This window comes from Emys orbicularis, chromosome 3, assembly GCF_028017835.1.
Source record: "Emys orbicularis isolate rEmyOrb1 chromosome 3, rEmyOrb1.hap1, whole genome shotgun sequence".
Classification (NCBI taxonomy): domain Eukaryota; kingdom Metazoa; phylum Chordata; order Testudines; family Emydidae; genus Emys; species Emys orbicularis.
This window is the reverse complement of record NC_088685.1, coordinates 190,217,729-190,237,659: the sequence shown is the minus strand read 5'-3', so window position 1 is coordinate 190,237,659 and position 19,931 is coordinate 190,217,729. Positions and strand designations below refer to the sequence as shown.

Below are 19,931 nucleotides of genomic sequence, written 5' to 3'. Positions count from 1 at the left end.
AAACTTTGTAAATTAAATGTGTTCTTTTAAAAAATAGTGAACTTTAAAAATGTGTTACTTGGTTCATTTGGTTATTGAACGTGAATGTGAAACCCCCTGTGGTCATTTTAAAAAAAATACAAAGCCTTACTCACAATGCATAAAATTCCAAACAAGAGTTTTAAAGTTGTGTTAAAATGGGAACATTCCTGAAGGAAGGTGTAAAGAAATGATTTTACAGATTCACAAATTAAATGCTGTGTTACATTTTAGGATTACTGACTCTCAAAGGTTTTTTTTTTTTTGTTAGGCTACAGTTGTAGCTGCTTGGAATAATTAAAAAATATTTAGCAAAAGCAGTTTAATGATTGAACTGTTCATTGCTGAGGCCTAGGAACAACCTTTAAAACTTCAGCTTCCATCACAAGGGCATCACAGTCTTTCAAATACGAGATCGTAGTAGCACTCAATATTATCACACTCAGATTCCGAAAGTGTGTAATCCATGCAGCATTTTTGTTATGAAATTAGAGCAGCCAAAGCATTGTGGACTGGCGTGACTCTTCACTCCTCTGCAGTCACATGGTAGTTGCAGCACCAGAAGCAAGGGAATTCCTCTTTCAAAGACATCTCCACACAAATACACTAAAAAAAGTTAATTGGTGGTAAAGTTGTCTTTTACAATTAGCACTAGAATAATACTGTACAGATTGCAGGTTGTGTTTGCAGCTTCAGCACTTGTGGAAAAAAACCCTATCCTTTTACTCCCAAACTGAGCAGGTTTAGTATGGATGTCAATAAGAGAAAATGACTAAGGAGCCCTATGATAAATTTGTGCGCAGTCACTTTTCAAAGAACAACACTGCTCCCTTATTCATAAAACAACTATAAACATCTAGTATGTGGGGGCTTTTTTTTTTTTTTTTACTTTCAGCATTTGCTCACAAATTATCCAGCTTGCTTCAGCGAGAAGTTGGGCTGGTACAATGACTGAATTTTAATCTTGGCTGTACCCCAACTCATTGTGTGCCTTTGGGCAAAGTCACTGGCATGTTGACAGTTACTTAATAGCACATGGTAAACTGCTCAACAGTTACACTTGAACCAGTATTTGGTTTTGTGAATCATGGAAATATGCATATTTCCATAGAACCAATAGCAATTCCTATGTGGATCAGATCAATTGTCCTGTCTGTGAAATTTTCCTCTGAATGAGGTTGGTACAGGATATGCTGATTAAGCATCTGTGAATAACGAAAGATTTGCCTAATAGACAATCAGTTAGGGTTGTCATATCTATGGGAATCAGTTTCTGCCAGCACTTTCATTTTTGACATTTCAAACAGTGCCTCATCTTTCGTACGTAAAAAATGTAGGTATCTCACTACCATGGTCTAGGACAACTGATACAAAGCAATACTTCAGCTGTCTCACACTGTCCTTTTACTTACTCCTTTTGCCTGTGCTAGGTCAATAGCTACTTTCTCTTGCAGCCTTCCTGCTTCTCATCTACATGAACTTCATTGTGTTATGGGTATGGTTAGTTGCTCGTCCGTCAAACCACTCTAGTTACACCTTACATTTCACTGGCATTGCTTACTTTTCTGTTTGAGCTGCATTTCTATTTTCTGGATCTCTGTATGGCTCAACTAAGTTCTTGCAATTTGCCATTTAGCCATACTTGGAGTTTGTTTCTTGCATTTTTGCTTACCTGTTTAAGGATTATTATTAATAATAATCATATGTATTATACTGAATAGGAACCCCACTCATAGACCAGCGCTTTCCTGCCTCTGGGCTATATAGCCTCCAATTTGTCCTCTGCCTGATTCAGAGCAGAGACTTCAACCCGTCTCCCACCTGAGTGCCCAACGTCCTATACAATGATTGGGGTGGGTTAGGCAGCTGAGAATGGGATCCAAAAAGCCAACAAGATGAGTGGGAAGACACCAAAGCTAATGAGAAGGGTGTAACCTAAGCCTAAAGGCTTGTCTACATAGTGCATTAGTGTACACAAGCCAGGTGTAAATACTACGGCTGACCAGTGGGTCACACGCTAACTGGCCCTGTGGAACCTGCTGGCTTGCTTTAAAAGTTCCTGAGTGCATCCTAGCATTGTACTGGGCTGAAGGGAGAGCCTTTGGGAGATTCTGCTCAGGATTCACAACTGGGCCCCCTCTCCTGGAGTTAGGTACTGGAGCTGTTTGTTTTGGAAGAAATGCTGCTGCTGCATTATGCCCCCACCCCCTTATACACTTTAATCCAGAGGCTAGGACACTGTAATGTGGGAGATGTGTGTTCAGTTCCTCTCCAGCTAACGTGGAGAAGGATTTTGGGTCTCCCACCTCTCAGGAGTATGCCTTAACCCCTGAGCTATAGGATATGCTGGGGTGGGTCACTCTCAATTTCTCCTGTTGGAGCTGTTCCACTGTGGATAAATTATTAAATGAATAATTATATAGGCATTGGGCCAGCAGGAGAGTTGAGGGGCTCTATAGTCTAGAGTAGGGCACTCCCTGCAGATGAGAAACCTAAATTCAACTTCCTTCTTCCCCTCAGGCAGAGGGGAGAATTGAACCTTGGTCTCCCACATCTAGGGTGACCAGACAGCAAGGGTGAAAAATCGGGACGGGGGAGGGGGGTAATAGGTACCTACATAAGACAAAGCCCCAAATCTTGAAACTGTCCCTATATAATTGGGACATCTGGTCACCCTACCCACACCCCGCATGAGTGCTCTAACCATGGACTAAAGGTTATAAGGGAGAGTGCCTCCTTGCCATCTCATGGGGGCTTAGAATGTGTCCTAAGCGTGACTCCTGCTGGGGTTTAGGTACCAAGTTTCTGGGTGGTGTCTGGACTTAGCTGCTGAATTTTGGGGTCTTTTCCATCAGAGATGTAGGCACCTAGGGACTTTAGGTGCCTCTAGGGCAGTGGTCCCCAAGATTTTCATGGTTGCAGCTCCCAGGGGCAGACAGGGGCAAGGGGGCCAAGGCTGGGGGGGGGGGGGTTGCAGCTGGGAGCGGGTGTGGGGCCGGGAATGGAGCCACAGCTGGGAATGGAGCTGGGGGTGGGGCTGGGAGCAGAAGCCGTGGCTGGGCCATAGTCAGGGGCCAAAGCAGAGGCCAGGAGTGGAGCCACAGCCTGGGGCTGAGGCTAGGGTCAGGGCTGAGAGTGGAAGCCGTGGCTGGGCCATGGTTCGGGGCCAAGGCTGGGGCAGGGAGTGGTGCTACAGCTGGGAGCCGAGGCCGCAGCCGGGACTCCGGCAGAGCTGGGGGCGGAGCGGGACTGGGTGGTGCTCCCTCCTGGACCCCCTGTGGGGGCTGGCCCAGGCCTTGCTGTGTCCTTCCCGAATGTTCCTCTGCACTCCTCTAGGGCGGGTGTGCCCCACAGTTTGGGGCCCACTGCTCTAGGGTAAGGGGCAGCTGAGCAGGGGTTTTGTGAATGACAGTGACGCCTTTGGGACTCTACCCCTTCATGGTTAGTTTAAATCCAAAGCATGAGGGTTGCTATTCCTTATAACTTTGGTGTGTTAAATTTTCTGACCTGTGTTTATTGAGCATGACATCCTCATCAACAGTCCAGCCTTGATAGCCAAGTACTGAGAGTGTTTTAGCCTAGTCTTTGTGTTGCTACATAAATGGATTTCAGATGCCGTGTGGCAGCATGCTCTGAGAAGATGCTAAACACAGTGTTGCAATGGGGGTGGACCATACCTGTTTACAAAATTCTTGCTTAGTAAAATAAGGAGTTACCTGCAGTCATCTCCTCCTGTACTTATAACATACTTGTCATCATGAGAAAAGCGTATGTTGGTAACATGAGCAGAATGACCAAAATAACGCTTGTGTTTGGCCTATTAGAAAGAAGACAGAGTATTGCAGACAATAAATAAACTATTACAGCCATTAAAAACAAACAACCCCTATGTTCTTTTGGAAGTATATGAAAATACACATTTCATTTAGTGTAATACACTTCTAACCTACTGGCACTTCTTTGCCTTCAGGGTGTTGTAAAACTGGTTAAACACAAAACCTAGCATCTTAGAGTAAAATAAAAGCTAAAATGTACACTTACAAATTTTTCTGTGCATGGAAAGTCAAAAAGTTTCACTAGACCAAAATCATCTCCTGTCACTATATTTAAACCAGCATGGGTCACACACGCACAGTTGACATCTGCTTTATCAGCGTTTCTTGGCCAAATCCCAATGACTTCATCTCCAAGAATGCTGCTCCAAAACATAAAAAAAGAAGATAGTTATGAAGAAGCATGGGCCACTAGCTCTTCTGGACCAGTGTTATGGGCATAATGGTTGGCTTTACAGCAGGACAATGGTGGGTGACTATTAGTAAACTGCTCTCCCTAGGGATTCACCTTGTCCTTGTGCATTATTGCACCCAAATGCATCTTCATGGTATAGAGAGAGCACCCCACGTGCTCATTTTCCCTCATGCCCTAGACCACAACACAAGTCCCATCAAGATGTACAAACTCACCCCTCATGAGGCACTAGTCCCCATATATCCCCCCTCATGTGAGATATAAATACATCCTGCCTCAGTGAGACACTCTTCCTTTCCCCCACATGTATGCTCCCACTCACATTGAAATTTTATAGCAGTAATGCCTCCTAGTAATACTCCTTTCCTGGGCCCTAACTACTCAAGTGAGGGGATTATTGTTTGTATCTAGAGTGTTCCTTAAAATAGCTGTTATTCCCTCACTTAGAATGTTTGCCTACATATCAGCTGTCAAATGTATCTGCACCCTTTCCTACACTCGCTGACAGAAAAGGCCATTGTAATTGCCTTGCAGTCTTGTGTTTGCTTGATAACAAAGCAGTAAGAGTGAATGTGTTATTCAATCCTACCCTTGTTCCCTAAGAGCTAAGCTCGTGTGTATTGTCATCTCACTGGATACTGTCAGATCTTCTGATTAATGCCTGTACCAATGGCATTAGTATAGTTCGTTACAGTTTTAAACTACACTGTAATTAAAAAGTAAGAGAGAGTAAATAGGCTGCACTGCTCAACTGACATTACAGCTCTGTCTACACTAAGCGTACAGCCATGTTTTTTTAATCAGGTTGTGATGGTCCTATGTAACTCAGTTATAATAACCACATTTAAGTAGCGGCCATGCAACATCTTGTTCATAACATGATCATATCAGCCCTGCTTTCTTTCTAGCCACATCTATCATGCTGCCTAACTGTGTATGTATTGGTGCAAAATGTGGGAAGTGACCGCAGAGTGCCTCAGCAAGGGACCAGAGTGCCTGGAGGGCTGCACACAAAGTGGCACCAGCAATGCATAAGGCAATGCATTCTGGCATATCAGGCAGCTCAGCTGGCTGGGAGTAAAGGGGACTGGCCAAGAGTGATTACACAGATGTGGGTAGGGGATAATCCTGAGTACCAACCACATTGTGTGTGTGGGTACAAACCATGTACGGAGGCAACTGTGACACCAACTAGTTATAAATTCATTCTAACAGTACAGTGCAGACAGGGCCACAGAAAAGCAAAAGAGCTAGCGTTCTTCATATAATAGTTTTGCAAATCTAAAAGAGCCTGAAACTCTGTGAATCCCAGCACTAGCTGCACTTTCATAACCGTTCATAACACTTATCCTATTTCTGTAGTACAGATTCATGCACAATCAGTTGCTTGTAAAAACAAGTTCTTTGGTTTTTAGACATTTCATCACCTTGTCCATGTGGCCCATGTGATCTTTTCTATTAGTGTGGCATCTACCACTTGCTTTCCCAATGGCACCTCATGAACCTGACGTTTATAGGCACCGGTTGATACCTGAATGTAGAAAGAGTATATTAACTTTTCCATAAATGTATTTTGATATTATTTCAATATTTAAAAATTAAAAGTTTATTTCTTAACAGTAATGGTTTCCAGAGGGACAATATAGTAATTTACCTATATCTCTAAGTTTATGGCTTTCCTTGGGCTTTTGTAATTGAGTTATATACAATATAAACTAATCACAACAAATTTACAGTATGAACTAACGATTTGGCTGTTGAATGAGCAGCTCATACTAATAATCCATTGCTGATGAATAATCTCTCAATCAGATTATTATCTGTACTATCTCATTTTCCTGTCAAAATTGGCAGCATTTTGGCAGCATCTGACACCTTAGAAGGAAACCGTGAACCATTTGGGTTCATGTACTTTAGTACTGTTGACTTGGACAAAAATATGTGAGATACTGTATATTATCTACTATGGTACTAAAACTGTGAAACTAACTTTGCTTCTAGCTAATAGAGAGCTTTTGCATAGCTACTTGTTGCCAGCAGATCCTCTTGCTATGTGATGATATACATTGCACTATGCTCAGTCTTAGAGAGATGGCATTTTTCATACAGTATCTGAGAGTAAAGAGAAGCCTTTATGCTCTCAGCTTCCATAGCAAAAATTATAGGTCAAAACATTGTTTTACCTTGCACTGCTTCAAGAGGCCAGCAAAATCCCTACTCCCAGAATCCCCTTGCAAGAACTAGCCACCCTTGCAGACTACTACTCCTTTTTTGATCCCAAAGGGGCAATGACATTTGTGAAAGACAAGGATCTGCCCCCACTCCCTTTACTGTGGATAGCATAACTGCCCAGCTGTGGAGAAGAGCACATGCTGTATGTACCTCCCCCTTAAAAGGAATAGCAACAGGTATGCTACCCACACACACTTGGGAGCTTCAAAAGGTGTCGTGCACAATACCTCATGCAGCTCCCTGTAGCTCAACATCTTTGATGATGATCAGCGCTCTAAAGGCATATTTGAGCCCTAAGGGTACAGAGTACTTGTGTGTGTGAGACCAGCCTTTTTCTGTGGACTTTGCAGAACACAATAGTGAAAGAACGTTGTGATGGGTTGGACACCCCCCCCCCCCCCCGGGATGTCACCTGGTGTGCTGAGATACCCCTGAGTCTACCTGTTCTGCCTGCATGGGCCCTCTTTAACCTGTCTTGCTGAGCCAGGTTCTTAAAACATCCTCTAACATACACACACACACACACACACACAGAGGCAGGGTCACACCCAGCTGCAGGTCAGCTCTGGGAAGACTCAGCTTAAGGGACTTGCTCCAGCACTCAGATGTCCACCTCCCTTGGAGTACAGACCCAAAGATATATTATGAAATTTGCCTCTTCCCTCAATGTGGAGGAGGGGGTACACAACTACTGTCCTCCCCCCACCCTCTGCCGCTAACACTTCAGGTACAACAATGAAAAAGCCCGATAGTGCTGATGGCCCATCAGCAAGAGACAATGGACTGTAAAAGAGCTTTGTGTTCCTGTGAATATGTGGGTCAGCCTGTGAAAAATGGCTACAGGGGCCCTACAGAGTCAGGTGGTCTTGTTACCTGATACTAAAACATTACCTGGGACTTCTTGTAACTTTCCACTGTAAGAGAAGGGGGGCCAAACTAGGAAACAAAGGACTCCCGCCTTATGCAAATCCTATTTAAGGGTGGGGAGTGAGGTAATCCTGGTTGTGAGAGCTCTCCTGCTTCCCCACCCAAGATGACTGCTGGAAACAACTAAGAATGAACTGGGGAAAAGAACTGAACCCAGGCTGGAAGGGCATCTGGCCTGTGAAGAAGATTATTAGAACCACATTTAGAACTTACATGTAACCAGTTTCTTTAGTGTATTAAGCTTAGTTTGCATGCTCTGTTTTATTTTCTTAGTAATCTGCCTTGTTCTGTCAGCTACCTCCTTAACTATTTCAAATACACCTGTTATAGTTAATAACTTTATTTCTGGTTTATAATATAACCCAGTTTATGTGATTTCTAACTGGGGGGGAAGGAGCAAGAAGTTGTGTACACCCTCCTCCACATTAAGGGAAGAGGTGAATTTCATATAATTTTGGGTTTGTACTCCAAGTGGGGGTGAACAGCTGGGTGGTGTGGCAAGCCCCTTAAGCTGAGCCTTCCCAGAGCAGATCTCTATCTCTCTGTGCAGGTGAGTGTGGCCCTGCCTGTGTGCTTGGCTGGAAAAGGCTGGGGACCCTAACCCAGCAAGGCCAGGTAAAGGGGACCCAGGCTGGCAGAATAGTCTGACTCTGGCATCCCAGCACACCAGGTGACGTCCCAGGGGGTCCAACCCGTCACAAATGTACCCATTTTTACTGTTCTACCATTACTGTGTGCGCCTGTACTCTAGACCCAGCTTTTACCTTCATGAGGCCAGGTAATTCTACCATACTGATAAGTCCTAATAGGGTAATATATAAGTGTAGTTACAAATCCCTAGATTCATTAATCCTTAATTCCAGCCCAACAGCTATTTGTTATTGCAGTTTTGAATACAGGAATTTTGCTGACAATTGGGATGCTGGTTATACTCACTTGCATACCAGTACCCCAAAATGCTCTTTTCATTTCATAGCAAGGCTTGTACTTGTTTCTTGGGACAACTGATAGATTTAGGGGATGCTTGTGGATGAACAGAGCTCTTTAGATCATAGAATATCAGGGTTGGAAGGGACCTCAGGAGGTCATCTAGTCCAACCCCCTGCTCAAAGCAGGACCAATCCCCAGACAGATTTTTACCCCAGTTCCCTAAATGACCCCCTCAAGGATTGAACTCACAATCCTGGGTTTATCAGGCCAATGCTCAAATCACTGAGCTATCCCTCCCCCCTTTAGTCCTATGCTTTACAGGCCAGACTTTTGGAAGGCTTTTTATATGCTTAATTTTGTTCCTTTAAGTGTCTGATGATCAATTAATGAGAGGAACTCTAAACAACTGCATGCCCACCTAAAACATACCTGAATATATCTGCTGTCTGCTGAAAAATCCATCTGAATGACAAAACTTGGAATATCTTTGCAGTAGCCTATCCGGTTTAAGGTTGTGCCTTGGGTGAGGTCATAAAAATCGACAGTATGTTCGTGTGAGCCAACAGCCAAAAATCTGTTATCGGGGCTGATTCTAGACAACAAATCATGAAGCAGGGATATAATTTGCTGTATTGGTGCATTTGTTAAGATTTTTGTTTGCTTTGATCCACTGTTCTTAAGGTATAAAAGTTCAATCTTTTCTAAGAAAAGACTGACAAACAATAACAAGTTCTGATCCAGACCAAACCTCACCACTGATGTTGAAACAGTTGAATCAGAAAACTACATATGCTTCAAGCATCAGTGTTTCTAAAAATTGTTAATATTTCATTATTATGAAGTGCCTAACAATATGGGCAAAGTACCATTTATCCTTTGAGGCTGAGATACGGGATTTCCCAGTGCTATGTGGTGATATTGTAACGTAACATTAACTCCTCTTATTAAAAGTCTAATATGCAAAGATTATTAGCTGTATTCAGGTAGAGATTAGACTCCTAGACTTTAAGGCCTGAAAGGGCCATCATGATCACCTAGTCTGACCTTCTGTACAGCACTGGCCACAGAACTTCACCCACCCATTCCTATAGTAGGCCCATAACCTTTGTCTGAGTTACTGAAGTCCTCTAATCTTGATTTAAAGACTCCAGTTAAAGAGAACAGGAGTACTTGTGGCACCTTAGAGACTAACAAATTTATTAGAGCATAAGCTTTCGTGGGCTACAACCCACTTCTTCGGATGCATATAGAGTGAAACATATATTGAGGAGATATATATACACACATACAGAGAGCATGAACAGGTGGGAGTTGTCTTACCAACTCTGAGAGGCCAATTAAGTAAGAGAAAAAAAAACAAAAAACTTTTGAAGTGATAATCAAGATAGCTCAGTACAGACAGTTTGATAAGAAGCAAGTGTGAAAATACTTACAAGGGGAGATAGATTCAATGTTTGTAATGGCTCAGCCATTCCCAATCTTTATTTAATCCTGAGTTGATTGTGTCTAGTTTGCATATCAATATGACAGACCTGCGGATGGCTATCTTAAAACAGAAAAACTTCAAAAACAGACTCCAACAAGAGACTGCTGAGCTGGAATTGATATGCAAACTAGACACAATCAACTCAGGATTAAATAAAGATTGGGAATGGCTGAGCCATTACAAACATTGAATCTATCTCCCCTTGTAAGTATTTTCACACTTGCTTCTTATCAAACTGTCTGTACTGAGCTATCTTGATTATCACTTCAAAAGTTTTTTGTTTTTTTTTCCCTCTTACTTAATTGGCCTCTCAGAGTTGGTAAGACAACTCCACCTGTTCATGCTCTCTGTATGTGTGTATATATATCTCCTCAATATATGTTTCACTCTATATGCATCCGAAGAAGTGGGTTGTAGCCCACGAAAGCTTATGCTCTAATAAATTTGTTAGTCTCTAAGGTGCCACAAGTACTCCTGTTCTTTTTGCGGATACAGACTAACACGGCTGCTACTCTGAAACCAGTTAAAGAGAATCCATCCTAGTTCAATCAGGAAATGACCCTAAATAAGGACTGCAGGTTTAGGGCCATATTGTCCTATTTCAACTGAATTTCTGATGTACCTGATATCCTGAATAGCTGATTTCCGGTCTCGTTTTTTGCCCCAAACTTTAAGACTGTTTACAAGCAAGATGACAAATTCTCCATTCTTCATTCCAATAGCTACCATCTCACCATCAGGACTATATGCAGCACATCTTGCAGCATGGCCTAAATTCACTTTATTCAGCAATTTCTGTAACAACAAAAACAATGATTTCTTACTAGTTTTTTCTCTTTATAGAAAACTATCAAGTAATAAGTCTCTTTTAAGCAAAGCTAAGCTATCTATAAGAGAACAAAAATACGCTTACTTAAAAGAAAATTGTATAGTTTCCTCAAAATGACAGTGTGAAATTTCGCATCGTAAGTCAGTTCTCACCAGATAGACATTGTAAAATAAATTTGAAAGTAAGGCTTTGATTAAAATGGACATTTCAGTGCTTCCAGTCATCTTGCACTGAGCTCATTACAAGGAGGTAGCCCAGCAAAAAAGGCTGTAAAATCAGTTTCTATATGGGTTTAATGCTGATTTGAATAATTTATTTAACTATTAAATATGAAGTTCTTTTGATTTGTTATACCAGTTAATGCCATCAATGTTCCTACTTCTTCACTTACCTTACTGGGTTTATATTAAATGTAGTTGATATTAAAAAATGGTCCATATTATTTTTGAGCCACTGTCAGGTAGTTTGGATGCAAATTATTCCAGTAAAGGGGTGCTTTTATTATCTTATTCCACATACATACCCAAACAAAACAAGCTATAATGGTAAAAGTGTGAGCTTTGCTGGTATAACTGAATCTACCCTAGGGACTTCTGCCAGCACAGCTATGTTGTTCAGGGATCACATCTCTTCACATACCTGACAGACATAACTATGCTGCCAGAAGTCTGTAGTGTAGATATAACCCAGGTCCAACCAGATAATTAATGCAAATTTAAGACTAAGATACAGTTCTGGGGGCCAGTGGAGCTACAGAACTTAAGTGGTGGTAGAAGGAGGTATTATGTTTGCAGACAGGGAGTTTTGGAGCACTTTCTACACAATTTTTGAAGGCACAGTGTGTACTTTCCCCACTGCCGGGCCTGTGCACCCTAGCTGTTTGCATTCAATTATAGAATGGCTTGGGTCAATGTTCTATCTTCTAAATTTTGTTTTTAAATACATTTCACAGTCCATACATGACAGAAAGCACTTCTTAAGCCTGGGAGGTTTCAAATAGCTGCACATCTCAGCAAAATGCAGATGGATTTCTTTTAGAAACAGCAATGAACCATATCACCAAAGACTCACCTTTTCACACTACAGATTAATATGGGAACAACATGGAAATATAGGGACAAACGTGCCCTGTATATGTGCATGCTTCAAAGAGAGTTGCATACATGAACAGAGGGCAACACATAGCTCACAGTTGGAAAAATCTTGATTATGTAATGATAGTGCTACTGATGACATGCTTCTTAGTTTAAATGGTACTCACTTTGTCACAGAGGTCCCAGATTCTTGCTGTTCCATCATTACTTGCGGTGATAAATATGTCTTTCGTGGGGTGAGCTGCTAAACCCCAAATCTCTCCTTCCATGTGATTGTCAATCAGCAGGTTTGAAGCAGCATTTTTTTCTCCTACTTCAAGTATTTCCCCATCTTTGGTTCCCACTAAAATTTTGCCCTGTTGTAGTCAAAATATGGTGAGAACCAGATTATCAAAATAATGCACATAATATCAACACATTAAAATATAAGATGTGTAACAGAGAACTTATAACTAGTCTTGATTTATACTTCATTCAGCATCTTGAAACAATATATTAAGTGAACTAGTCTTTCATTTCCAGAGGCCAATTTTCAAATCCTGGTTTAGGTCCCTAGGGTTTTTTTTCTAGATTATAGAGTTTATATACAATTTGGCATGACTGGCAGACTCTGCTCATGAAAGACACAGAAGTGGAGTAGCAGTGATGTTGGAAGGATTCAGATGCAGTGGCAGGCTTCACAATAAATTGTAGCACCTGCGTATGTTATCAGTCCTTGACTGGCATGAACACAACATTCATCCACAAAATTAGGAAAAAATGTCACTGTTTTCCACATTCTTTATCTTTCATTATTTTTATCTTATATTCTTTTACCACTGAATCTCTGTATCTCCTCCACAGTCAAATATACTCATCCACTGTCAGGTAGTGACATTCACTGAAAACAGGTGGTTATAACACTTAGGTCAAATTCAGAAATGATACATAAGGTGGTGTAATTTAGACCTCTTTGGGCTAATTTAGACTTGCTTGGGCCTGATTCTCATTTATGCTAAGGGCTCCTTTACACTGTGAGAAATGTGCAAAGGAGTCAATGTAAAGGATCATTAGGGCATCTTATGCTCAGTTAGATTTTCTTAGACCTGCTCTACCTATACTTAATGTACTCTAAGTTGGTCTAACTTACACTGCAAGGAGTTGGAAGAAAAGTGTAAGAAGAGGTAAGTTAAAGTAGAGTGAGACCTACTTATTAATGATTTAGAGCTAAGTAATATTGTTATTATTATTGCACTGAATTTGAACCTCTGACTGTACACTAACACAACATGTTTAGAAGATTAAGGATATTCTGAATTCCTAGGGTCCAATAATGCAAAGTTAAATAGAGCCAATATCATTATGTATCAGTATATGCAAATAGCTGTTAGACATGTACTGTTTGTGCTTAAAAATGTAGATGTGCAATTGTTTACTCATTACCATAAAAGTCAGGCCATAATGTCTACATTTTACTGGTGCACAAAAAAATCAACTATTCAGGCTGAGTTACAAAACTTTTTACTTTTTTTTAATATTAAATAGAAAACTATTTATAATTAACATGTTTAGAATTTTAGTGTATTCTATTACTGATTTATTATACAGTTTAAATCAAATGTTGTAATTCACCTTTTAAAATAGTATTCTTTGTCTATCATTTACATCTAAAAATACTGCCATGTATTACACAAATACAAAACATAAGTATTTGTTTTTAAGAGCTGATGCACATGAATCAATATTATATTAAATTTCCAAGGTCTAAATTTAGCAAGGTACTTAAAAGCAGTGCTTAACTGTAAGCATATGAGTAGTTCCACTGACTTCGCTTGAGGACCAAATCAGGGTCTAAAGCCAATTCTGTCCTCAGAACGCATTTGTGACTCCCACGAAGGAGAAGGGATAGCTCAGTGGTTTGAGCATTGGCCTGCTAAACCCAGGGTTGTGAGCTCAATCCTTGAGGGGGGGATCTGGGGCAAAAATCTGTCTGGGGATAGGTCCTGAGGTCTCTTCCAACCCTGATATTCTATGATCCTAAAAGGAATCTCTCTGAAGTTCCACATGCACTGATCTAAGCACAGAATTTGGCTCATAGAGGCACAGTTTAAGCCAGACTTCTAAAAATGTTCATACATCCCTTTGGAATTCATTCCCCATATTTGGATGTGCAAATGGGCATGTAAATCAGGTAGATTAGTGCATGCAAACTGAGCTAGGTGCATGTGCAAAATTTTTGCACATAAATTTACAGAGGCCTCAGTGATTATCATCTCTTTGCTCTCTTCCTGCTCCTCCATGCAACAAGAACAACATCAAAAATAACATAGGGACTTCTTATGATGAGAATAATAGGCAGTAAATTGTAAAACTTTTCATGTTGACTCACTTACTTTTCCTCTACAAACCGAGCGCACACACTCAATGAGCTGTCCTGTCTCAAGCTGAAATGCTCGGCAGCGCTTCATCTCCTGGTCCCACAATTTTATGGCACCGCCTTCTTTTGTCCTGAAAAAGAGCAAGTTGTCAACTATTATATGGAATTCTCCTTTCCCACTGACGGGAATTTATCAAATATGCAGATTTCAGTGCTAAAGTAGTACTTTTTAGAAATTATTGTTTAAATACAAAAACATATGCATAATCTCCTTGTATTGTATTTAAAGAAGGTGCATTACTGTATTATGGCAAGGAAATAATAAAAATGAGTGTATCAAGCCATCATTTTGCATATTTTCCAAAGCAGTAGTGCAGCAGCTACTACTACTACCACCACCACTACCATGATGTAAATGGCAAATAGGTTTTGTGATAAAATCAGGACAAATGGCTGCAAGGGGGAGAGGAGAAAACAGACCCAGAAGGTTAAAAAGCCCTCCTCCCTATCAACTGGGGAGGGGTGACTACAGGTCAATCAGGTTCAGCTGAGAAGTGGTTACCAGAGCTCAATTAGGATCAGCTGAGAGGGAGTTACATGAAATCAATTAGGATCAGTTGATTCCAACTAAGGGCTGCCTGAGACCTTTTTAAACTTCTCCCCTCCTGTGGGGAGAAGAAGTGGGGAGAGAGAGAGGAGTCAAGCTACCAGTAGGCAAGTAGCAGCAAGGAAGCAAGCCTCTCCAGGAGGAGAGGCTGCATTCCCTCCCAGAAGGGAGAAAAACAAGCCCAAAACACTGGCTAAGAGAAGGACGGACTGCCCCTGTGCAGCCAAGAGGGATTGTTTTACCCCAAGCCCATCTCATCAAGGCTAAAAACAGCTGAGGCTGGTCAGACCGAGAAGGTGCCTTGCCACAATCTCTCTGTTAATTAATCTCAAACCACTGTAAAAGTGGTCAACTCTGAAAAAAGTATATTTGACTTCTGGAAAACAGAATATCTTGTAAATCAAAGATAAAGAAATGGTCAGAAGAGAGAGTCTGGAATTTGAGTAAATCTAACAATTATGACAAAAATGCTGCTGTCAGCCTCTACTATGCAGGAGGTCAGAAACCCCACAAAAACAGAAGGGAGATTGCACAAAAGTTATCTCTGCTGCCATACTACTGCTCCTCCTGCTCCCCGTTCCACTGTTGTGACCCACATCCTCCCCCCGTATTTTACTTATTAACATCCCTTGCTGTGTTTTGTGTCATTTAGATTATAAGCTTTGTGGGGCAGGTACCTCTGCTTTTTATATATAGACGCTCCCGAGTTACATAAATCTGACGTACGCAAATCCGAGTTTATGGAAAAAGTTCAGTTAGCTAGAAATAGGAGGGTTTTTTGGGGGAGGTGGTGGGGGGGGTTGCGTAATGGTCAGAGATACATTTCCGACTTACGCAAAATTTGAGTTATGCAAGGTGTTCCGGAACGGAACGCTTGCATAAATCAGGGAGCGTCTGTATCTATGAAGCACAGTGCACATCTAGGGCTTTGTATAAATAATGATCTAATAATCTGCCACAGACATAAACAATGTATTTTAGGAAGATGTGTATCTTACGGTCTTTCCTTCCCTCCAGTTACAATTAGTCCATCTCGAAGAGTTGTGTACATTGTAAACACTGGACCTGTATGAGCTTTTGCCACCAGTCTAACCAGAAAGTGATCCTTCCACACATAGACATCTCCATTTATGGCACCAGTAAACGTAAGGTTATTCTGTAACAAACAGAAACAGTCTTCACTATAGAAATCATTAGTATTTTTACCATTTCTTTAGGAAACTGAATTAAAACTCTCTTCTTGTTACTGTATTTCTCACAGAAAAGTCAGCTGTGATACAACCATAGTATGTTAGTAAAATCACATACTTTGGAAAAGAACAATTGCTTACCCTATAGTATCTGTGGTTCTTCAAGATGTTGTAGTCAATGTGGATTTCCCTGTAGGTGTGCATGTGCCTTGTGTGTACAAGACTGAAATTTTCAGTGTCCACTGGGGCCACACATTCACCCTCTGTCTGGTGCCTCCTTGTGTTCTCACATGAGGGCATAAAGGGTGAGGTGACCACAACTCTCCTTCAATTGCTTTGCAATTCAAAGCTCATGTTAGGTGAGGACTCTAAAAAGTGGGGATGGATGGCAGGTTGTGAGATCCACACCTACAACATCTCAAAAAACATAGTTACTGCCAGGTAAGTAGCCATTCTTGGATGTGAAAAGATTGTGTGCTTCTGTATTAGAGTGTGATAGGCCAGTATTGTTGCTAGGTGGACTTGGAGAGAATTGAATGCCAGTGCCACCTTTTTTCAGGAGCAGCATAGAGTCCAGGATCTTTGGTATCAGTGCCTCCACTGGATTCAAACTGATTGCCCTGTCCCAAGTGGACCACAAGCTAAATATGAGTCAACAGTGTGATGCTGTTGCAAAAAAAGCAAACATGATTCTGGGATGTATTAACAGGTGTGTTGTGAGCAAGACACGAGAAGTCATTCTTCCGCTCTACTCTGCTCTGGTTAGGCCTCAGCTGGAGTATTGTGTCCAGTTCTGGGCACCGCATTTCAAAAAAGATGTGGAGAAATTGGAAAGGGTCCAGAGAAGAGCAACAAGAATGATTAAAGGTCTTGAGAACATGACCTATGAAGGAAGGCTGAAAGAATTGGGTTTGTTTAGTTTGGAAAAGAGAAGACTGAGAGGGGACATGATAGCAGTTTTCAGGTATTTAAAAGGGTGTCATAAGGAGGAGGGAGAAAACTTGTTCACCTTAGCCTCTAAGGATAGAACAAGAAGCAATGGGTTTAAACTGCAGCAAGGGAGGTCTAGGTTGGACATTAGGAAAAAGTTCCTAACTGTCAGGGTGGTTAAACACTGGAATAAATTGCCTAGGGAGGTTGTGGAATCTCCATCTCTGGAGATATTTAAGAGTAGGTTAGATAAATGTCTATCAGGGATGGTCTAGACAGTATTTGGTCCTGCCATGCGGGCAGGGGACTGGACTCAATGACCTCTCGAGGTCCCTTCCAGTCCTAGAATCTATGAATCTATGAATTTAATAAGTCATACTCAGCCAGTTAGACATGGCAGTGAGCCAGATGAAGAGAGGCAGAAGAATGTGATTTTCTCCCAAATAGGCTGAGTTGTCTTTGGGGCCACTCTTGCTCCATTTAGACTTCTCCTGTCCACAACTAAGGACCCTGGAGTTGGAGTGTGTGTAGAAGTCCTCAAATCACATTGAAGGTACTTGGTACCTCAGTCCTTCATTTATGGGGAAGGCAATCCTGGCTTGACCAGAAGCTAACAGGATGTCAAATAGCTTGTGGGGGTTCTCTGACATGCACAAGTTGCCACTGAAATGATTTAAAGTCATCAGACACTGGTACTTGTGTCACTTTGTCATGAGATGAAGATGAGAGGTCCTTAGGTGGTGATAGGGGGTGTTGGAGTTGCTCTGGCCCCGATTTGGTTCTTCCTGATTCTCTGGCGGCAGCGGTCTGCCCAGCAATGCTGAAGGGGAGAGTGACTTCTTCCTCTTGTCAAGTGCGGTGAAGACTGAGACAGTGGACCCCAGTAACCCAAATAGGGCCACCAGGGCCTGCTGTATTAGTACAGTTGGCTCTCTAGGTAGTGGCCATTCTAAGAGCTGGTGGTGTCTGAATCCTGTAGGGGAATCAGGCAGGTCTCTCCATGGTGTTGACCACTGACCTGAGGGGATAGGGTTCTGTACTTGAGGACAGGGAGACTATATGACCTTGTGAGGAGTTGCTCTCTTCTAGGGACATGGATGAAATGTATGGCACTCTCAGTACCAAGGTCTGTCCTGGCAGGTCCTTCCTAGATCTGTCTTCCACTGAAGGGTGCAATCCCAGAGCAGGCTTGGTGCCAGCAGGGTCTCATGCAGTGTAGTCTGCTCCTTTCCTCTAGCCCAGGGGTAGGCAACCTATGGAATGCGTGCCGAAGGCAGCATGCGAGCTGATTTTCAGTGGCACTCACACTACCGGTCCGGGGGGCTTTGCATTTTAATTTAATTTTAAATGAAGCTTCTTAAACATTTTAAAAACCTTATTTACTTTACATACAACAATAGTTTAGTTATATATTATAGACTTATAGAAAGAGACCTTCTAAAAACGCTAAAATGTATTACTGGCATGCGAAACCTTAAATTAGAGTGAATAAATGAAGACTCGGCACACCACTTCTGAAAGGTTGCTGACCCCTGCTCTAGCCCTTGATGCCGTGGGAGGCCTGGTGGATTTTTCTCCAGAGAGTTAGTGTTTTCTGTCCTTATGGAAGGACACCAAGTTCCCCTGGAGACTCTGCCTCTATGTTTGTAGCGACTCCTGACAGCGCTGGACTTTGACATTGTAGGTGTTGGTGCTTGTTGTGATGCCAATGATGTATGTGGTGGCTTTTGTGATGGGGTGACTATGCTGGTTACTTTTTTGGCACAGTATTTTCTGTGCCAGTTTTGGATGTGGTCTATCTACTGATAGAGAGCTGGATGACACTGGCTTGTCCACTAAGAGGATCTTGGAGCTTGTCTCCTCAGGGTCTAGTGAGATCTTCATGGAATATTCCAGAAGGTGGAATTTGAGGCTCCTGTCTTTCAACTTCTGCATTCTAGCAGAAAATGACAGGCACATCGAGCATCTGCTAGTTATGTGGGACTCTCCTAGATAGAAGAGGCACTTATTGTGCCCATCTTTTAAGGGGATTAGTTCATCACAGAATGGATAAGGCTTGAAGCTCACAGGTTTTGAGCATGTCATGTTAAGAAGCCTCGCACCAGGAGGTCTGTAAATGAAGGTGTCCAGGTTTGTGTGTATAGAGGTGTGATGCTCTGTACCTCAGGGGAACACCCATCACCCCCATGTTCATCCTTGTAAAATGATTGTGTGGTATCCAATGCAAAGTTTGTCATGTGGGGTGTCTTCGGAAGGCTCATGATGCACTGAACATTGTTGTTATAGTGATGTTATACTAGTTGTTACAGTAATGTTATAGGTTATAATTTCATGTATATCGTTATGAGGCTGAAAATGTATCCTCATGGCTTAAAATCATAGAATCATAGACTATCAGGGTTGGAAGGGACCTCAGGAGGTCATCTAGTCCAACCCCCTGCTCAAAGCAGGACCAATCCCCAACTAAATAAAATAAGCCCAGGCAAAAACTCTCCAAGAGCAGAGAGGCAATTCACACCTCATCAGGGCAGATATGAGACAAACCCAGCCTCACGGGAACAAAAGGATCTGTTTGAGTGAGTCACCCCCCTTCCTTTGGTCAGTATGGGACTGCGATGAGGCAATGCTCACCTGACTCTGAAGGAGGAGGGGCAAAGCCAAGAGGGAAGAAAGGACATGATAAAAGGGAGAGATGTTTGCCATGTTCTCTCTCTCTCTTCCACCTACATCTACAGAGACACCACACCAAGCGACTGAAGCGATGATCAAAGGGGAGAGCCTGGCTGAAGAGCAACCAGCCAGCCTGTGGTGAGAAGCATCTAAGTTTGTAAGGGTATTGAAAATGTTAAGATCAGCTTAGAATGCATTTTGCTTTTATTTCATTTGACCAAATCCGATTTGTTATGCTTTGACTTATAATCACTTAAAATCTATCTGTATAGTTAATAAATCTGTTTGTTTATTCTACCTGAAGCAGTGTGTTTGGTTTGAAGTGTGTCAGAAACTCCCCTTAGGATAACAAGCCTGGAACATATCAATTTTTTTGTTCAATTGACAAACTCATATAAAGTTGTAGCATCCAGT

At 41.9% G+C, this 19,931-nt stretch overlaps 1 protein-coding gene across 2 annotated transcripts in view; it reads right to left on the bottom strand.

Annotated features, from left to right (window-relative positions):
• Window positions 1-599: 599 nt before the first annotated feature.
• EML6 (EMAP like 6) overlaps window positions 600-19,931 on the bottom strand; it is a 373,229-nt gene continuing 353,897 nt past the window's right edge. For both annotated transcript variants that reach the window (XM_065401031.1, XM_065401032.1), the window contains 9 exons: window positions 15,726-15,883; window positions 14,137-14,251; window positions 11,932-12,120; window positions 10,464-10,636; window positions 8,785-8,947; window positions 5,694-5,797; window positions 4,060-4,213; window positions 3,735-3,835; window positions 600-624 (listed from right to left, as the gene is read on the bottom strand). In XM_065401031.1, the coding sequence (XP_065257103.1) occupies window positions 600-624; window positions 3,735-3,835; window positions 4,060-4,213; window positions 5,694-5,797; window positions 8,785-8,947; window positions 10,464-10,636; window positions 11,932-12,120; window positions 14,137-14,251; window positions 15,726-15,883 (1,182 nt within the window). The remainder of the gene's footprint in view (window positions 625-3,734; window positions 3,836-4,059; window positions 4,214-5,693; window positions 5,798-8,784; window positions 8,948-10,463; window positions 10,637-11,931; window positions 12,121-14,136; window positions 14,252-15,725; window positions 15,884-19,931) is intronic.